The 18489-nt window shown below is 42.1% G+C and overlaps 3 protein-coding genes across 4 annotated transcripts in view; 1 reads left to right on the top strand and 2 right to left on the bottom strand.

Moving 5' to 3' along the window:
* Positions 1 to 4273, bottom strand: part of LOC115148971 (neuronal tyrosine-phosphorylated phosphoinositide-3-kinase adapter 1-like) — a 25865-nt gene extending 21592 nt beyond the window's left edge. Inside the window, exon 1 of the mRNA XM_029691337.1 lies at positions 3788 to 4273. The gene's annotated coding sequence lies outside the window, so the exon portion shown is untranslated. The remainder of the gene's footprint in view (positions 1 to 3787) is intronic.
* The window catches only part of LOC115148293 (diacylglycerol O-acyltransferase 2-like), a 24361-nt gene extending 9191 nt beyond the window's left edge, over positions 1 to 15170 (top strand). Inside the window, exons 2-4 of the mRNA XM_029690230.1 lie at positions 14005 to 14138; positions 14384 to 14573; positions 14883 to 15170. Of these exons, the coding sequence (XP_029546090.1) occupies positions 14005 to 14138; positions 14384 to 14573; positions 14883 to 15037 (479 nt within the window). The 3' untranslated portion in view covers positions 15038 to 15170. The remainder of the gene's footprint in view (positions 1 to 14004; positions 14139 to 14383; positions 14574 to 14882) is intronic.
* A 1508-nt stretch (positions 15171 to 16678) lies between these two features.
* Positions 16679 to 18342, bottom strand: znhit1 (zinc finger, HIT-type containing 1). 2 transcript variants are annotated; one of them, XM_029690200.1, is made up of 6 exons: positions 18314 to 18342; positions 17781 to 17951; positions 17596 to 17675; positions 17308 to 17477; positions 17132 to 17165; positions 16679 to 16873 (listed from the first exon to the last, which is right to left on the bottom strand). In XM_029690200.1, the coding sequence occupies exons 1-5, from the start codon at positions 18333 to 18335 to the stop codon at positions 17144 to 17146; spliced, it is 465 nt and encodes a 154-aa protein (XP_029546060.1). In that variant the 5' UTR covers positions 18336 to 18342; the 3' UTR covers positions 16679 to 16873; positions 17132 to 17143. The 2 variants fall into 2 exon arrangements, with proteins under 2 accessions (XP_029546060.1, XP_029546059.1); XM_029690199.1 differs by having other exon boundaries at positions 16679 to 17165.
* Positions 18343 to 18489: the final 147 nt, after the last annotated feature.

An 18489-nucleotide genomic window follows, 5' to 3' on the forward strand; every position in this document is an offset into this window, starting at 1 on the left:
CTGGGTTTCGATCAGATGGAGAGGAGCTCATCAACACAAGCTGAGTACTATGAGGAGATGAGAGGGCTGTTAGGAGAGACACACAGCACAGTCTCTTATTGAAACCCTCATCTCTGTCGTGTTTATTAGTTGTATAATGGTAGTTATTATGATTGATCTAGACTTCCAGAACCTTACGAACTTTGAGGAGTTTCTGCGTAAACAAATAATTGCCATGTAGTTATGCAGGCTAGCTACTTCTCCTTTGCTATCTAGCCAACTAAATCTAACACGCATCAAGCAGCTGAAATGACAGCAATTTAGTTTGTTTTACCTTCGTTTCTATTGCCATTTATTTGAATCTATCCATTATAATGATCCTGATACATGAATTTGCCTGGCTCAGAGAAGCTGTCAGTCCCGTCACGTTCATATGCATGGTACTGTGGAGATTGCACTAATCTACTACCAAATCTGGGATTGGTCTTCATCCTGTGAGCACCCAGCACCATGCTCCAGCTCCCATCCATCCCCAGCTTTAGAGAGGACTACAGCTGGACTCCACAGTCACTCTGCAGTCTGATATTACTGCACCTGCTCTGGTTCCTTAACCCACACTCACAGACACTCTCTCGCTCTCCCTCTCTCTCACTCGCTCGCTCCCTCCCTCCCTCCCTCCCCACAAACAGGGCTCCGAATCATACTGTATATAATCATACTGCTCACATTCTGGTCCGGCCAAATACAATTTTGGGATTCCAGGAAAGCTGCAGTAAAAGATGAATCGCAGATCAGCCAGATCAGGAGCCCGGCAATGCCAGAATTCTAGTGGAGAAAGGAGCTTTAAACGTGAGCATCTGCCATGTCTGTCTGACACTCGCCAGTTCCTCCCTCCGTCTCCCTCTCTGTCTCGCTCCATCTCTCTCTCTCTCTCGCTCTCCCTCTGTAAGCCTTTTCTTGCCCCCTGTCTGTCGGGCTCATTTGAGTATCCCTCCATCTTTCAATCACTCGTCATCTCTGGAATCCCACCACGTCTTTGTCTGGAACGACTAGCCCTCATCAAAGGGAAATGGCTAGATAGTGTGTTTGCCTTTCTCCCTTTCCCTCTCATTGCAGTGGACCCTCGTTTCCCTCCTTTAGTCATCATCCCCACTTACACACCTATTCACGCCGGTGTTGCTGTTTGCATCCTACTCATTGATATCTTGAAATAAAGGATACCAGAATTATGTGAGGTTTCCAACAATGCTGCTGAAACGTGTGTGTTTTTCATTCATGTTTCCTCAGTGAGAAACTGCTCAAAATATAGAGGGTTCATTGGGTTCATTGGCTCCAACTGTCCTTTCTCAGATGGAAGATAGCATTGGCAATGAAAACACTGAATTGTGTGACCTTCAGGGAGAAAGGGTTCGGTGGGAATTTGTATGTTACTACTGCATTGGCCACCTTTGTAGTAGGAGAAAGACTTTGGCGCTTTGTTCTTGTCCACCACCACTAGGAGTTGAGATTCTCTGTCTACTATAATCACTGAATTTTGGAGGGGTTCAGGGATATTGGGTGAGGATGATGATGCTTGATGCTTTTAACTTCTGTCTTAAACAATATTGTAGGATACCTTGGTACCTAAAGCACTCTCTAATAGACACACCGACACAAACAGAGATGCAAACACACACAGAAATATCTATATGGGGATTGATTTTCAAACAGAAATATGATCCAACCCCAACATATACACGTACATCTATAGTATAATACAGTATGTAAGTAAGCTTTCACTATAAAAGCAAATCATAAAACAAACATAGAAGCGAGTAAGGAGCGGTGCCATCTAGATGCCAGTCAATTCATGTATTGCACTGGAAGTTGCAGTAAATTCAACTGACCAGAAATTCAATGGACACATGTTACACACATACACTCATAGGAACCTGGGAACTTTTGACAGGATATGGAATTGCAGCCTGGTCGCATAGACTAGACGTAACATATTAAATGTCAATCCAGGACTCACTCAAATGAGTATGATATGTAACGTTTGGTATGGTGCATAAGACAGAAGGCTACTTAAGGCAAAAATGAATAATGATAACGCGGATGTCTAGCAACCCAAAGGTTATATCAACTTTTCAACTACTTAATTATTTTTTAGCTACTTTGCAACTACTTAGCATGTTTGCTAGCCCTTCTCCTAACCCTAACCTTAACCCTTTTAGCTAACCCTTCCCTTAACCATAACCTTAACCTTTAACCTAACTCCTAACCTTAACCTATAACCCTAACCCCTAGCCAAGCTAACATTAGTCAGCTAGCTAACATTAGTATTAGCCACCTTGCTAACAGTAGCCACAACAATTCAGAATTCGTAAACATATCATACATTTAGAAAACTCGTAACATATTGTACATTTAGTAAATTCATAACATATCATACGAATTGTAATTCGTAATACATCATACAAAATGGATGATGGACATGCACAAATTAATATATACCATACGAAATGTAACATATACTAAACTGAGTATCTCGGATTTACCCAAAGAATAATATGAAATGCTCTGAGACCAGGTTGGGAATTGGATTCAGTAAAATAAATAATGTTAGCCTACAGATGTGTGTAGACACCATTGCGCATGTGGAGTTGAGCTTCTTAACTAAAACTCATCGTTACGCCCATCCAAATAAAATGTAATTATGATTATTATTTATGAAAAGCTTATAATTATTTGCATAGAATGTGTGTGTAGAAATGATCCACATTGCTCTGCAAGGGTGGGGACACATGTCTGCAGTCACAGTCACACAAAAAGCCTTGAAATCCCCCACCCCACCAACCCCCTCCTGTAATTTAGTAGGTCTACGTTTGGTGCTTATTTGTCTGTCTCAACAACAACAAAAAAACAGCCTAAAATGTATGTGTGTGTGAGTGAGCGGGAGTCACGTCTGAGCCAGTATCCAGCACTAAAATGTTACACACACAACCCGGCACGCCCCCACCTCTCTGTTTGTCCAATTTAACGACCGTGGATGTGTCATGTAGCATATGCATTCTCACGTTGGCATTACATTTATTTGAGATTAAATTATATTGGCTGAAGCAATGATATAAAATAGCTTCACGAACTCTTCAAAACAAATGATCATCCCAGCCAGACGAGCACATCCCAAACCCAACAGCCCGAATGGCAAACCAATTTACCTGACAACGCGCACAGGCGTGCGTAATGTCTACACCCGAATATTTAAACACATAAACAAAATCAACCATGTAATTACTATGAATTCCAATGAAACTATCGGTATGTTTTACGTGACGACAACGTCTGACCGGTGGTTTTCTAACACAGTGGTCCGCTCATATGATTAAAACGATGCCATGCATGGGCTCCATCATCACAAGTCAGCTGATCGACTTCTTGTTTTCGTGTGAAATATTTACGAGCACTAGCCACTACTGAATTTAAGACCTGGGCTACGTTATCTTTATAGTTCTGTCGCAAATAAAGCAGACATGCTGACTACATTTTTTGTGGAAAATTGCATCGCCTACAAACACACGATATGGCCTCTACTAGACTATGCTACTTGTGCTACAGCAGAAAGTGCGTAAATTGTTGTGGAAAAACACTTACACCTCTCGCTCCTATAAACATTGACTTCACATGCAGTTAACCCGTAGGGTATATCACATGCAATTGCATATCAAGGGAATATGATTTCATCGATGGCGTTTGGTTATTCAAATAAGAGGCAACATTTGCTGTTCCTATGACATGTTATGGGAAATAAATATAAAGGCATTACCTTGTAAAAAAACGGAGGTATGGCTTGGCGCAGGGGTAAGTGCCGATATCCAGTAGTAAAATCAGACAACAACAAAACCACGCCGGGATGTTGATGATGACATTGCCGTCCTCTTGGAAGAACGGTAAAAAAAAAAAAAAAAAACTTTTTCCAGATGTGTCGAGAAATACTGAAAGATAGAATATAGAAATGGGCGGATCTTAGAAGATTGCTGGTTCTTGTTTACATGTACAGCGTTTCTATTTGTTCACCGATTAAATTTGCACTATGGGCTACCCTTTAAGAATTCTGATTGAAATCCATGGTGCAGTTCTATGCGACGTTACAAAATGCTATTCTCCCCCCCAAAAAAACCATTCACAAATAAAATAATGGAACACTCCTAAATTCTGCGCGTTATCTGAACCATCCGATAAAACATGGATGGCTAAACACAGAAATGTCGGTTCAAGCGGTGCGCTACCAGATATTTGCATTTATATTAATATTAATAATTGTTCTCCAGAGGAGGCCATTGGTTGATCAAATAGCGGATGCAACGAGGCAGGTTTATGAAGATTCCATAATGCGCGTCTCGCTCAACCGATGTGACGCTCAGGTTTTTTTAATTGTCGAGTCGACATATCTGACCGCCTTACCGAGTATACATTTTCTAAGTATTTGTTTTCTATATTTCTATGTCTGCCCTTTTCCCCGCCTCTCTCTATCGACTCTGGTTGAGTAGTATTTACAATTTCGTCTGCGGTCTCATTGCAGACGTAAGCAGTCTGGCAGCGTGTGCTTTTTATATCCGATGTTCACAGCAGCCCATCTTTTTACCTTAGAAAATGACAGACAGAGGCTACAACATATATTAATTCACACATACAATCACACACGGCTTGGAAAAAGCACAGTGTTTACCGGTTGACATGACACATATTTACATCAAACTCATTGAACTCTAACAGACAGAGTCCAAAAAAATATTCAGAGATACATTCAACCACTTCAAGACTTAAGCAATTCATCAATTTATCTGAATAGGCAGTTATGTTATGAACAGTTATTTTAAAGAGTTATTCACCCTATCACTTCATTGGGTTCTTCCTATTGCGCCCCTTTAGGTCTGTTTTCATATTGAGAACTGCAAACTAAATAGTGAGCAGAGTGAGTTAAATTGGGATTTTATTGGCATTCCATGATAATTTTGAAAAACAGATATCATGTCTATTCAATTACCCCTTTATAACAGTTGCCTATTATGCTACAAGTTCTAGGCTGTCTGTCGTGGTGGTATTATTTGAATCCATTCATGTTTCTCCTCGCATTCTGCCTGCAATAAGAGGTTCACTCATTAGGCTGTCAAAGATCATCTATTATATTGACAACATAGTTGAGTGACCAGGAGGAGACGAGATCATGTGGGACCATTCTAGCCAATGAAAGGGCAGATAGGCGTGTGAATAGCACGATATAAAGTCGTATTTTTCAAAGTTGCCGAAATGCCATGCGCTTCCACTCATATAAGTGCATTCATAACAACCTAACCATTGCTAAACTTATATTTGATCAAATAAGCCTCACGTAGCATGTTAGAAATTCTTATTTTTTTGACCAAATTTAACATTCTCATTGACCAAACAGACATTTCTCACTTCGTGGTCGTCTTTTCGTGGACAGATTTGGGGCAGAGTAAACACTTGCTTCGCCTCTTCCTCTCTGGCTATATGAGCGGTCAGGGCAAGGCGCTATTCAGTGACCGTGGTGCTGAATCAACTACCAGTCTCCTGTTTAGGCTACCTTATTTCACGCTGGTCGCGGTACTGTCCATAGTGCTGAATGTTTGTGGGCCTGAGCGCTGCACTGTTCAGTTGCCGTGCTACTGAATAGGTGATAACTTGTTTTCTTTGAGCTGAACTAGCAACTGCCCATATTGCTGAATGCTTGTGAGCCGGTAGGGCACATCAATGACATAAAAGTGTTGTGGGGGGTTGTCTTGTTAGACATCAGTGCAGCTTTTGACGTTATCGACCATAGTCTGCTGCTGGAACAACTTATGTGTTATGGCTTTGCACCCACAGTTATAATGTGGATAAAGAGCTACTAGTCTAACAGAACACAGAGGGTGTTCTTTAATGGAAGCCTCTCAAACATAATCCAGGTAGAGGCAGGAATTCCCCAGGGTAGCTGTTTAGGACACTTGCTTTTTTCAAGCCTTACTAGTAAGGCCAGTGTGTCTATGTATGCGGATGACTCAACACTATACACATCAGCTACTACAGTGACTGAAATGACTGCAACACTTAACAAAGAGCTGCAGTTGGTTTCGGAATAGGTAGCAAGGAATAAGTTAGTACTAAATATTTCCAAAACTAAAAGCATTGTATTTGGGACAAATCATTCACTAAACCCTCTTAACAACACAATCAACAAGGTAGGTCCTACGGGCCCTGGTTTTGTCACACCTAGACTACTGTTCAGTAGTGTGGTCAGGTGCCACAAAGAGGGACTTGGGAAAATTGCAGTTGGCTCAGAACATGGCAGGAGGGCTGGCCCTTAAAAGTACACTGAGAGCTAACATTAATGACATGCATGTCAATCTCTCATGACTCAAAGTGGAAGAGAGATTGACTTCATCATTACTGTTTTTGTAAGAGGTGTTGACATGCTGAAGGTACAAATACTAGCACACAGCTCGGACACCCATGCATACCCCACAAGACATGCCACCAGAGGTCTCTTCACAGTCCCCAAGTCCAGAACAGACTATGGGATGTGCACAGTACAACATAGAGCCATGACTACATGGAAATCTATTCCACATCAGGTAACTGATGCAAGCCGTAGAATCAGATTTAAAAAGCAGGTAAAAATACACTTTATGGAACAGTGGGGACTGTGAAGTAACACAAACATAGGCACAGACACATGCATACACACACACATGATAACGTACGCACTATACACACACGTACACATGGATTTCTGCATTGTAGATATGTGGTAGTGGTGTATGGGCCTGAGGGCACACACTTAGTGTGTTGTGACTTCTGTAATGATTGTATTGTAATGTTTTTAAAATTGTATAACTGCCTTAATTTTGCCGGACCCCAGGAAGAGTAGCTGCTGAATGGGGATCCATAATAAATACAAATACAAAATGGATTCAAGCAGGCTAGGGATGTCTTGCAGCTTCTATCCCTAGAATTTCTAAGCAAACAGCTGGAGGCAGGGCTTTCTCCTACAGAGCTCCATTTTTATGGAATAGTCTGCCTACCCATGTGAGAGATCAAGACTCGGTCTCAACCTTTAAGTCTTTACTGAAGACTCATCTCTTCAGTGGGTCCTATGATTGAGTGTAGTCTGGCCCAGGAGTGTGAAGGTGAACGGAAAGGCTCTGGAGCAACGAACCGCCCTTGCTGTGTCTGCCTGGCCAGTTTCCCTCTCTCCACTGGGATTCTCTGCCTCTAACCCTATTACAGGGGCTGAGTCACTGGCTTATTGGTGTTCTTCCATGCCGTCCCTAGGAGGGGTGCGTCACTTGAGTGGGTTGAGTCACTGACGTGGTCTTCCTGTCTGGGTTGGCGCCCCCCTTTGGTTTGTGCCGTGGCGGAGATCTTTGTGGGCTATACTCGGCCTTGTCTCAGGATGGTAAGTTGGTGGTTGAAGATATCCCTCTAGTGGTGTGGGGGCTGTGCTTTGGCAAAGTGGGTGAGGTTATATCCTTCCTGTTTGGCCCTGTCCGGGGGTATTGTCGGATGGGGCCACAGTGTCTCCTGACCCCTCCTGTCTCAGCCTCCAGTATTTATGCTGCAGTAGTTTATGTGTCGGGGGGCTAGGGTCAGTCTGTTATATCTGGAGTATTTCTCCTGTCTTATCCGGTGTCCTGTGTGAATTTAAGTATGCTCTCACTAATTCTCTCTTTCTCTCTTTCTTTATTTCTCTCTCTCGGAAGACCTGAACCCTAGGACCATGCCTCAGGACTACCTGACATGATGACTCCTTGCTGTCCCCAGTCCACCTGGCCGTGCTGCTGCTCCAGTTTCAACTGTTCTGCTTGACCTGTTCACCGGACGTGCTACCTGTCCCAGACCTACTGTTTTCAACTCTCTAGAGACAGCAGGAGCGGTAGAGATACTCTCAATGATCGGCAATGAAAAGCCAACTGATATTTACTCTTGAGGTGCTGACTTGTTGCACCCTCGACAACTGTGATTATTATTATTTGACCATGCTGGTCATTTATGAACATTTGAACATCTTGGCCATGTTCTGTTATAATCTCCTCCCGGCACAGCCAGAAGAGGACTGGCCACCCCTCATAGCCTGGTTCCTCTCTAGGTTTCTTCCTAGGTTTTGGCCTTTCTAGGGAGTTTTTCCTAGCCACCGTGCTTCTACACCTGCATTGCTTGCTGTTTGGGGTTTTAGGCTGGGTTTCTGTACAGCACTTTGAGATATCAGCTGATGTAAGAAGGGCTATATAAATACATTTGATTTGATTTGATTGTATTATTTCAGTTACAACACAGGGGTCCAATGGAACAAAAATAAGTTGATGCTGGATAGTGAACAATGCCGGAAAAGTCTTTATGCAAAACAAACTTCCAGAAGTAATTAAGGCACTCTCATGTAGTGGAACATTTTAAAAACCTGTATTGTTTTACGGCTTATGCATGGTAAGAATGAAAAAATCTCAACAGCCTCAACAGATTCCAGTCATGCAGTCATCAGTCCATTACATGTTTTCTAACAAGTCTTTAGCAGAGAAAATTGTAGTACTTTACCTGGTTCCTCCTGATAGGTTTTTTAAAGTGTTTTCATTGTCTGTATGTAACCATAGATTCTCTATGATTATATGTAAATATCACTTGGAGAAATCCTATCCATTATGTACTGTGTATGGCTAAGCTCCAAACCACGGAGATGGAAGAAATTTGAGAAAGCTGTGGGTATATGTGTAATACCCTTTCTAGATAGATAAAATAGTTATAGGCCTACCTTTAGTGCTTTATTCTCTCTGAAGGGCAACAGGTGACACTAGGCCTGTAGAGCACCAGTTGCCTATTTGAGAAATGCGCCAGAGTTATATGGAGGATAATGAGTAGTCAAATTAATCAGAATCATGTCCAAGATAATGTAGCATATAGTGAGTCCCTTTTAAAATGTATTCATATTTGGTGACAAGTCTACACCTTGTTTTTCATATTTCACAGCCCCTGAAAGCCCGATGTGGTGCTCAACACACCCCTTTGGAAGCGCCCTTCTGTCTCTACAGGGTGTAGGCCTACAGCAGGGGTCTTCAACATTTTCTTGCTCAGGGACCCCCTCCCAGGCAAACCAGCAACCCAGACCCTAGCAAAAGAAAATGTGCTTCACATCTTGTCTTTATCATCAGGTGAATGATAATGGCAAGGAGAAGTAATAAACATTTTAAAATGAATAGATTTGGTAGATAGTTGTTAATTATTTTGACTTCCACGTTATAATTGGAAGAGGAAATACAAACTCTAACATCGCCTATTAGCTAGAAAGGGAACTCCAAACACATCTTCACTAAGAGCAGCTGTTTAGCTGGTTAAACAAAGGTTAGCCATGTGTTGGCAAAAATGCATATCCTAGTTCAGAAAGCTTGCCAGAGGCACCTGTCGCACTGGTAGCCTATTCGTGGGTGCTTTTTCAAAGCCTATGTCAGACAGTCCAGTGAGCGTAATTGGCTCCAACGAGTGTCATTTGTTAATATTAGGAGTTGAAAAATTAAATTGACATAATTAGAAAGAAGATATCCTCCTCTTTTCTGCTATGGGTATGTAATTCCAAATGCATTTATTCTGTTTTTGCTAGCAATAGTCATCAAAATATTTTAATAAAAACTAAATATTTTCCACTTAAAGAAAGAATATATATAGATTTTCGATGACCCCCTGCAGTACTAGGGTTCCATGGACCCCCGGTTGAATACCCCTGGTCTACAGGGGTCCTCCCACGGTCTAGAAAGTCAGAAGACATATAGGGCATGTATGCAATTTGTGTAGCTGACATGCATCAGATCATTTCAATGTCAGGATAAGCATTTGAAGTCTCATGAACCACATCAATATAATATAATGATATGTGTATCTGGAATGCACCCATTCATGTCAGATGTCAATGCATGTTCACACTGGAACATACTTTAAACATTGTGACTGACATGACACTTGCCAAGCACTCCGGCTGAAGGTCGGTGCCCTGCGGCCCCAAATGCGCTAGTCCGGCAATGAACAAGAACCAACTCCTTTTCCAATTAAATGTTATTTAACCAGCTTGGCCAAGTGCATTCTAGTTTGTCAAGACACATTTTTGGTTGAATATCATTTTTACATTGTGTTATGACAGATAGACCTTCTAAAATATTTGCCTGATCTTTTTATTGATATTCCGTAGGCTAGAACTAATAATATGCTGGTGCTCATATTATAAAAGTTAGATCATTTAGGAAGGCCTGTATACAGTCCTAGTCCTATTCTGTTACGCTCGTCGTAAAGATTGGACCAAGGTGCAGTGTGGTAGGCGAACATCTTACTTATATAAAAAAATGAACACAGAAAAAACAACAAAACACAAAGACGAACGTAAAGTTCTGCAGGCTACACAGCACCGATGCAAAAACAAGATCCCACAAACTAAGGTGGGAAAAAGGCTGCCTAAGTATGATCCCCAATCAGAGACAACGATAGACAGCTGCCTCTGATTGGGAACCATACCCGGCAAACAAAGAAATAGAAAAACTAGAATGCCCACCCAAATCATACCCTGACCTAACCAAATAGAGAAATAGAAAGGCTCTCTAAGGTCAGGGCGTGACATATTCCAAGTAAATATGAAGAATGCTCACACCTTTCCTTTTATCTATGTAACTACAATTTATCATTCTCATACTCAACCTGTTTTTCGACTTCAATTGTGCAAGCACATACCTAGCTCTCAAAAAACGTTCTCGGTACATAGGGTTTTCAGCGGTTACATTTAACCATGGTTGGCTCCATGTGAACTACAATTCCGAGTGTCTAGTTTGAGAAACAGACGCCTCAAAAGTCCTCAACTGGGCAGCTTCATTAAATAGTACCCACAAAACACCAGTCTCAACGTCAACAGCGAAGAGGCGACTCCGGGATGCTGGCCTTCTAGGCATAGTTCCTCTGTCCAGTGTCTGTGTTCTTTTGCCCATCTTAATCTTTTCTTTTTATTGGCTAGTCTGAGATATGGCTTTTTCTTTGCAACTCTGCCTAGAAGGCCAGCATCCCGGAGTCACCTCTTCACTGTTGATGTTGAGACTGGGTACTTATTGTTTGAACAGCAGATTACAAACACAGGACCAGTGACGGAACCTATGAAGGTGGCTGATATTAATTTCAAACACGTGCTGTTTATGATCTACAGTCTGTTTTCCGAAGTCCAACTCTATAGAATATGTTTCTGAACACTTACATACACTACCGTACACAGCGTTGTACGAGATCTTCAGTTTCTTGGCAATTTCTCACATGGAATAGCATTCATTTCTCAGAACAAGAATAGACTGATGAGTTTCAGAAGAAAGGTCTTTGTTTCTAGCCATTTTGAGCCTGTAATCGAACCCACAAATGCTGATGCTTCAGATACTCAACTAGTCTAATGAAGGCCAGTTTTATTGCTTCTTTAATCAGAACAATAGTTTTCAACTGTGCTAATATAATTGCAAAAGGGTTTTCTAATGATCAATTAGCCTTTTAAAATTATAAACTTGGATTAGCTAACACAACATGCCATTGATGGTTGCTGATAATGGGCCTCTGTACGTCTATGTAAATATTCCATAAAAAATCAGCCGTTTCCAGCTACAATAGTAATTTACAACATTAACAATGTCTACACTGTATTTCTGATCAATTTGATGTTATTTTACTGGACAAAAAATGTGCTTTTCTTTCAAAAACAAGGACATTTCTAAGTGACCGTAAACTATTGAATGGTAGTGTGTGCCATATTTTGCATCCCTTCCTGTGGATTCACTCACCATCCCCTATTCCTCAGGTCTGGATTGTATTGGGTTGATGGTGTACCTTTTGTTAACCTCTCTGTGCCCGCTGTCTACTCTCTACTTCATATGGCAGCCGAAGGACTGGCACACTCCTGAAAGAGGTACTGTCATACTGAATGTTGCCCTGAATTCTTGAATGTTGTCTTTTTTAAAGTAATGCTCCAGAACTTTTGTATAATTTCAGCCAGTTGTTTTGAAAGTGGTGCTCACAAGCCAAAACGGGTCCCCATTTCTTGTGTACTACATCATCCAATTGTGTACTACGTAATCCAATGATGTACTACGTCGGCCATTTCGTATGGCCATTTGTATGTTACAAATCCAATCGTACAATATGTTACAAATTTGCTGTGCTTAATTAAGATCCAGCACTGCATCTTTAACTCTCAAGTAAACAGTAAACAAAAAATCTCATACCTGATTGTGTGTAACTTTATTTGATTCTGTGACAGTACTGCACTGTCACCACCAGGGGGAGAACTGCATTTGTGAGAAACTGGAAAGTATCGAAGCATGTTAGGGACTACTTCCCAATGAAGGTACACTACATGACCAAAAGTATATGGAAACCTCCTTGTCGAACATTTCATTCTAAAAACATTGGCATTAATATGGAGTTTGTTCCCTTTGCTGCTATAATAGCCTCTACTCTTCTGGGAAGGCTTTCCACTTGATGTGGGAACATTGCTGCAGGGACTTGCTTCCCTTCAGCCACAAGAGCGTTAGTGTGGTCGGGCACTGATGTTGGGCAATTAGGCCTGGCTCGCAGTCGGCGTTCCAATTCATCCCAAAGGTGTTTGATGGGGTTGAGGTCAGGGCTCTGTGCAGGCCAATCAAGTTCTTCCTGGCAGATCTTGGCAAACCATTTCTGTATGGACCTTGCTTTGTGCACTTGGGCATTGCCATGCTGAAACAGCAAAGGGCCTTCCCCAAACTGTTGCCACAAAGTTGGAAGCACAGAATCGTCTACAATGTCACTGTATGCTGTAGCATTAAGATTTCCCTTCACTAGAACTAAGGGGCCTAGCCCGAACCATGAAAAACAGCCCCAGACCATTGTTTCTCCTCCACTAAACTTTACAGTTGGCACTATGCATTCGGACAGGTAGCGTTCTCCTGGCAGACGCCAAACCCAGATGTGTCCGTCGGACTGCTAGATGGTGAAGCGTGATACATCACTGCAGAGAACGCGTTTCCATTGCTCCGAAGTCCAATGGCAGCGAGCTTTACATCACTCCAGCCGACGCTTGGCATTGCAGATGGTGAATTTAGGCTTGTGTGCGGCTGCTTGGCCTTGGAAACCCCTTTCATGAAGCTCCTGATGAACAGTTTTTGTGCTTGTTGCTTCCAGAGGCAGTTTGGATCTCGGTAGTGAGTGTTGCAACTGAGGACAGATGATATTTAACTCGTCAGTCCCGTTCTGTGACCTTGTATGGTCTACTTAAAAAAATAAAGGAGAGCCGCACACTCTAGGTGCTCAGATGCAAAAAAAAATAAAAAATCCAACGTTTCAACAGACAAGCTGTCTTCATCAGGGTATGATGAATATAGCTTGTCTGTCGAAACGTTGGACATAAAAATATTACATTTTTTTTGCATCTGAGCTCCTAGAGTGTGCGGCTCTCCTTTATTTTTTAAAAGTGTTCCACTCCGCTAGCCAGCACCTCGCCTAAATATGTGTGCGTTTCTTTCGCCTCTAGATTACCTTGTGTGGTCGACCACTTCGCGGCTGAGCCGTTGTTGCTCCTGGAAATTTCCACTTCACAAAAAATAGCACTTACAGTTGACCGGGACATCTCTAGCAGGGAAGAAATTTGACGAACTGAATTGTTGGAAAGGTGGCATCCTATGACGGAAAGTTACTGAGCTCTTCAGCAGGGCCATTCTATTGCCAATGTTTGTCTATGGAGATTGCATGGCTGCATGCTCGATTTTATACACCTGTCAGCAACGGGTGTGGCTGAAATAGCCGAAACCTCGAATTTGAAGGGGTGTCCACATACTTTTGCATGTATAGTATGATGAATATGACAAACTTTCTAAACTGACTGGATTATTTTTTATCTTAATCATTTTAAACACCCCTCTATTCTTTTTACAGCATTGAACACTGTTTCTACACATTAATGTCCCAGCTTCTATTCCTCAATCTCTATCTCTCTTTGCCTCTGCTCAGTTGGTGCTAAAGGTGAGAAAGGCAATGCGGTAGTGATTGTGATAGGGGGCGCTGCTGAGTCTCTTCTGAGTCTGCTTGGGGTCAACACTGTGGTTATGAAGCAGAGGAAAGGCTTTGTCCGGGTGGCTCTGGAGATTGAGTGAGTTATCTATTTTATGAATGGACCTGTAGTGAGAGGCCACAAATTCACAAGAAACCACAGTGTTGTAGTTATAAAATAATACAACCATACATCACATAGCTACATCATTGAACACTAGGCCAACCAAGCTGCCTGGCTTACTGCTTTAGGCTGGGTTTAAGAATTACTTATTTGTACATTTATTAGATAAAGACCCATAATAACTCAGTGGGTCAGTTCTAATCTCTCTCGTTGTTCCTCGGTGCTGACCTGATGCCCGTCTACTTGTATGGGGAGAACAATATCTTCCGCAAGGTGATCTTCTCAGATGGCAATGTGGGCTGGAGGTTACAGCAACTCTTTAAGAAGATCATGGGCTTTGCCCAGTGTCTGTTCATGGGTGAACACTGGTTCTGGATTTGTTACCACTGCCCTGTCACCACTGTTTGTAATTTTGAAAATGTCTTATGATGCACAATCTCTTCCACAGAGTCGCCTTCTGTACCTGAGGTTTGTTTTTTTCTGTTACACAGTAGTGTGCAGAAGTAGTGGCTTCAGAAGTAATTTAGTAAGTTGATAGAAACTTTTGCAATTCACATATTAGAAAACCTCTTTGAGTAATCTGATTGTAGAACGCAGTGCTTGTGTAGCTTTGAACAAATGCTCTCACTCTCTCTGGTATACAGTATGTACAGCAGCATTGTGTTAAGTATCTCACTCTGCTTCACCCATTTTTTCATTGTGTATTCCTCTCCAGTGGGTGGTCCTATCCCAGTGCCAAAATGGCCTTCCCCCACTCAGGAGGAAGTGGACCTCTATCACGGCCTCTACATGGAGGCCCTAGCCAAGCTCTTGGATGGACACAAGGCCAGCTGTGGACTCTCAGACAGCCACGAGCTGCAGATCATATAGGCCAATCATTAAAACTGCTCCCACAAGGACTATGAGAATTACGTACTTTGTCATGATGCCCTTCTGTCCCTATCAGTCAGATACTGTAGCCTACCGATCTCCACAGTGAGACTACTTGAATGAAAGGAACGCATTCCAACTCAGGATCTGATCCAGTGATGTCCCAATCATCAATTTCTGGATATACAAAGCTGCCAGGCTATTTGTTTTTGACTGTATTTACTGTAAGAATGACTACATGGGAACAGTGCATGTGCTTTATATGTAGCAATAACTTAACCATGAATCTGAATAACTCTAAGATGCACTCTCCATTACCTAACAAACAAGAGATTGATTGTGTGACTAAGGATTTATAAAAAAACATTGTGCATACATGTTGAGTACAATCAATCAGACTTTGTAGCCACCTGCAGTATCTGAGCAGTTTATCTGTGATCATAACATTCTTTCACTTATAATAACTCAACCTTTTTTTGAATAACTTCCGCAGTAGAGCTGCCGAGTACTGACTATCTGTAATAGAGTAATATATTGAAAGTATGACTTTCTGCTGATATCCATTTCAATAAATATGGTTTGTGGTCAGGGTCCACTTAGACCACAGGTTTTTGCCACAAGTTCAGAAATGTGTTTTTCGGCTACTGCTCAAAAGTAGCCCGTCTAAAGTGTTTGTAAATATATCATCTTTCTATTAAAAAATATTCATGGCCCAAGTGCTGGTTTAAGGTTTTAATAATTAGTGTCCTTTTTTTGCTTTTAGACAAATATCACTCATACAAGGTATTTTTTGTTGTTGTTGATAAATCAAAAAATCGCACTGAGGCGTCAAAGGTGGCCTGTTAATAAAATCCAGATTTGAATCTATACTGAACAAAAATATAAACGCAACATGTAAAGTGTTGGTCTGATGTTTCATGAGCTGAAATAAAATATCCTGAAACTTGCCATACACACATGAATATTATTTTGCTCTAATTTTGTGCACAAATTTGTTTACATCCCTGTTAGTGAGCATTTCTCCTTTGCCAAGATAATCCACCCACCTGACAGGTATGGCATATCAAGAAGCTGATTAAACAGCATGATCACTACACAGGTGCACTTTGTGCTGGGGACAATAAAAGGCCACTCTATAATGTGCAGTTTTGTCACACAATACAATGCCACAAGTTTTGAGGGAGCGTGCAATTGGCATGCTGACTGCAGGAATGTCCACCAGAGCTGTTGCCAGAGAACTGAATGTTAATTTCACTACTATAAGCCGCTTCCAATGTAATTTTAGAGAATTTGGCAGTACGTCCAACCGGCCTCAAAACCGCAGACCGCGTGTAACCATGCCAGTCCAGGACCTCCACATCCGGCTTCTTCAACTGCAGGATGATCTGAGACCAGCCACCTGGACAGCTGATGAAACTGAGGAGTATTTCTGTCTGTAATAATGCCCTTTTGTGAGAAAAACCTCATTCTGATTGGCAGGGCCTGGCTCCCAAGTGGGTGGGCGGGCCTACGTCCTCCCAGGCCCACCCATGGCTGTGCCCTGCACAGTTATGTGAAATCCATAGATTAGGGCCTAATTAATTGATTTCAATTGACTGATTTCCTTTTATGAACTTTAACTCAGTAAAATCGTTGAAAATGTTGCATGTTGCGTTTTCATTTTTATTCAGTATATGATTGTCAAATTCAGGCCTAGGCTGAAGCGCAGACACACACTATGGAGCAAACACCATTCCCTTTCTGAGTTATCGCTATCTCATGCAGGGGCTCCCATCAGATCACCACATGCCTGTTGCGATAGCAACAGCATTGTACCCATTCAGCCACTGTCTGGTGCTATGGAAGGGAGTCATACAGCTCATACAGACTGACTGGATGAGAGTCATACAGCTCATACAGACTGACTGGATGAGAGTCATACAGCTCATACAGAATGACTGGATGGGTGTCATACAGCTCATGCAGACTGACTGGACGAGAGTCATACAGCTCATTCAGATACTCTGATGCTGCACAAAAAAGAATCCTGTCCTTCAGTTGATGACAGGACGACATATGATCAAGCAATAAAATGAGGCAGCCATTCACACGTACCAGCTGAGAGCATCACACAGTCCACTTCAGACACCTGTGAGAGAAGGAGGGAGAGAGGGAGTCATGGATAATGGTGCTAAATTAAGAGTGGAATAACTCTCACAAATTCTACCCATCATAGCACTAACAACACTAAACCAAAAGAGAAGAGCCCTCTGCAGTGCCAGTGGTTTTACCTGGTTTCATGATGTGTGCCCAGGCAGCGGACACAGCAGTAGCGTGCCCCACAGGAAATGCAGGTGTAGGGAGACGGGAAGCCACACACGGCACAGAAGTGGCGCTGCGGCAGTTTGGAGGGCTCGGCACAAGCAGTCAGGTAGTTAGGTCCCTCATTCCCACTTAGTTCCTACAGGGAGCAGGTGGGAGAGGGAATGAAACTCAGAAGGATTGTAAAGAGAAGGAGCAGATGATTGAAGTGAGGGGAGGAAAGCATAGCTGCAGAGGGGGCTGACTTATGGACCTACCTCTTCCTCCAGTAGAGCCTGGAAGTTCTTCCGAAATCTCAATTTGAAATGATCTCCTCTTGTCTTCTTCCTCTTCTTGCCTGAAGATATGAGTGGAGTGAGTCATGAATTGACAGAGCAGTCATTGCAAACCGTCTTGGAATATTAGTAATATTATATCTCTGATCTGATTATGTTTGCTTTACCAGACTCATTGCTGTCATCAAACTGAGGGAGCCTCTTGGCCAGCTGGGGTAGGCTGGCATGAGGATCATCCTGGAAATTGTCCTTTTCAAGTGCCTCTAGCTGTCTGGTTAAGCGTCGCTGGCGCGTAGCGCAGTCCAAAACGCGCCGCTGGCCTGGGTCCTGGGATCGCACTGTAAAAAGAAAAAGGATGTGATAGGAAACAAAATATGAATTTGCAAAAATAACGTATTTAGTATGATTGTTGTAATCAATTAAGAGGACACTGTACAATAAATATATAAAGTATTGTAAATTACAATGGTGGGTTTTGAATTTGCCCCGGACCGTTACTAACGTTACTGATCTTGAGATGCGCGCGGAGGATGAGCAACATGCCGTTTATTTTCATTGTGATATCTAGTTGGAGAGTGTGCTAATGGGATCTCACTAGTGTAGCGTACGGACATGCTGCGAGTCATTTTTTCATTTTAATTGATCACCAACAGCAGAGTAGATCAATCAGTTTAAGAATACAAACACCACCAAACATTACCTGCTATTTTCTTCTCCACCATCGCTGCATAATAATTTCAACGGTGGGCGTGAGGGACATTTTATTGTTATTGGACCATAATAACGCGTTTTCGATTGTAATAAAACCTCATATTACTGAAAACAACTGTAGTAAGCATATTATTTATATAAAATTACTGATATCTCTATGTTAAC

Source organism: Salmo trutta, chromosome 15, assembly GCF_901001165.1.
Source record: "Salmo trutta chromosome 15, fSalTru1.1, whole genome shotgun sequence".
Lineage (NCBI taxonomy): Eukaryota > Metazoa > Chordata > Actinopteri > Salmoniformes > Salmonidae > Salmo > Salmo trutta.

What these genes read in the sequence shown, in the direction of transcription:
- znhit1 (XM_029690200.1), bottom strand. Translation starts at nt 18,335, where the DNA reads ATGGTGGAGAAGAAAATAGCAG. An exon ending in GGTGGAGAAGAAAATAGCAG is followed by an intron (nt 17,952 to 18,313) that starts GTAATGTTTGGT and finishes TTCTTTTTACAG; the next exon opens with TGCGATCCCAGGACCCAGGC. An exon ending in TGATGACAGCAATGAGTCTG is followed by an intron (nt 17,676 to 17,780) that starts GTAAAGCAAACA and finishes TCATATCTTCAG; the next exon opens with GCAAGAAGAGGAAGAAGACA.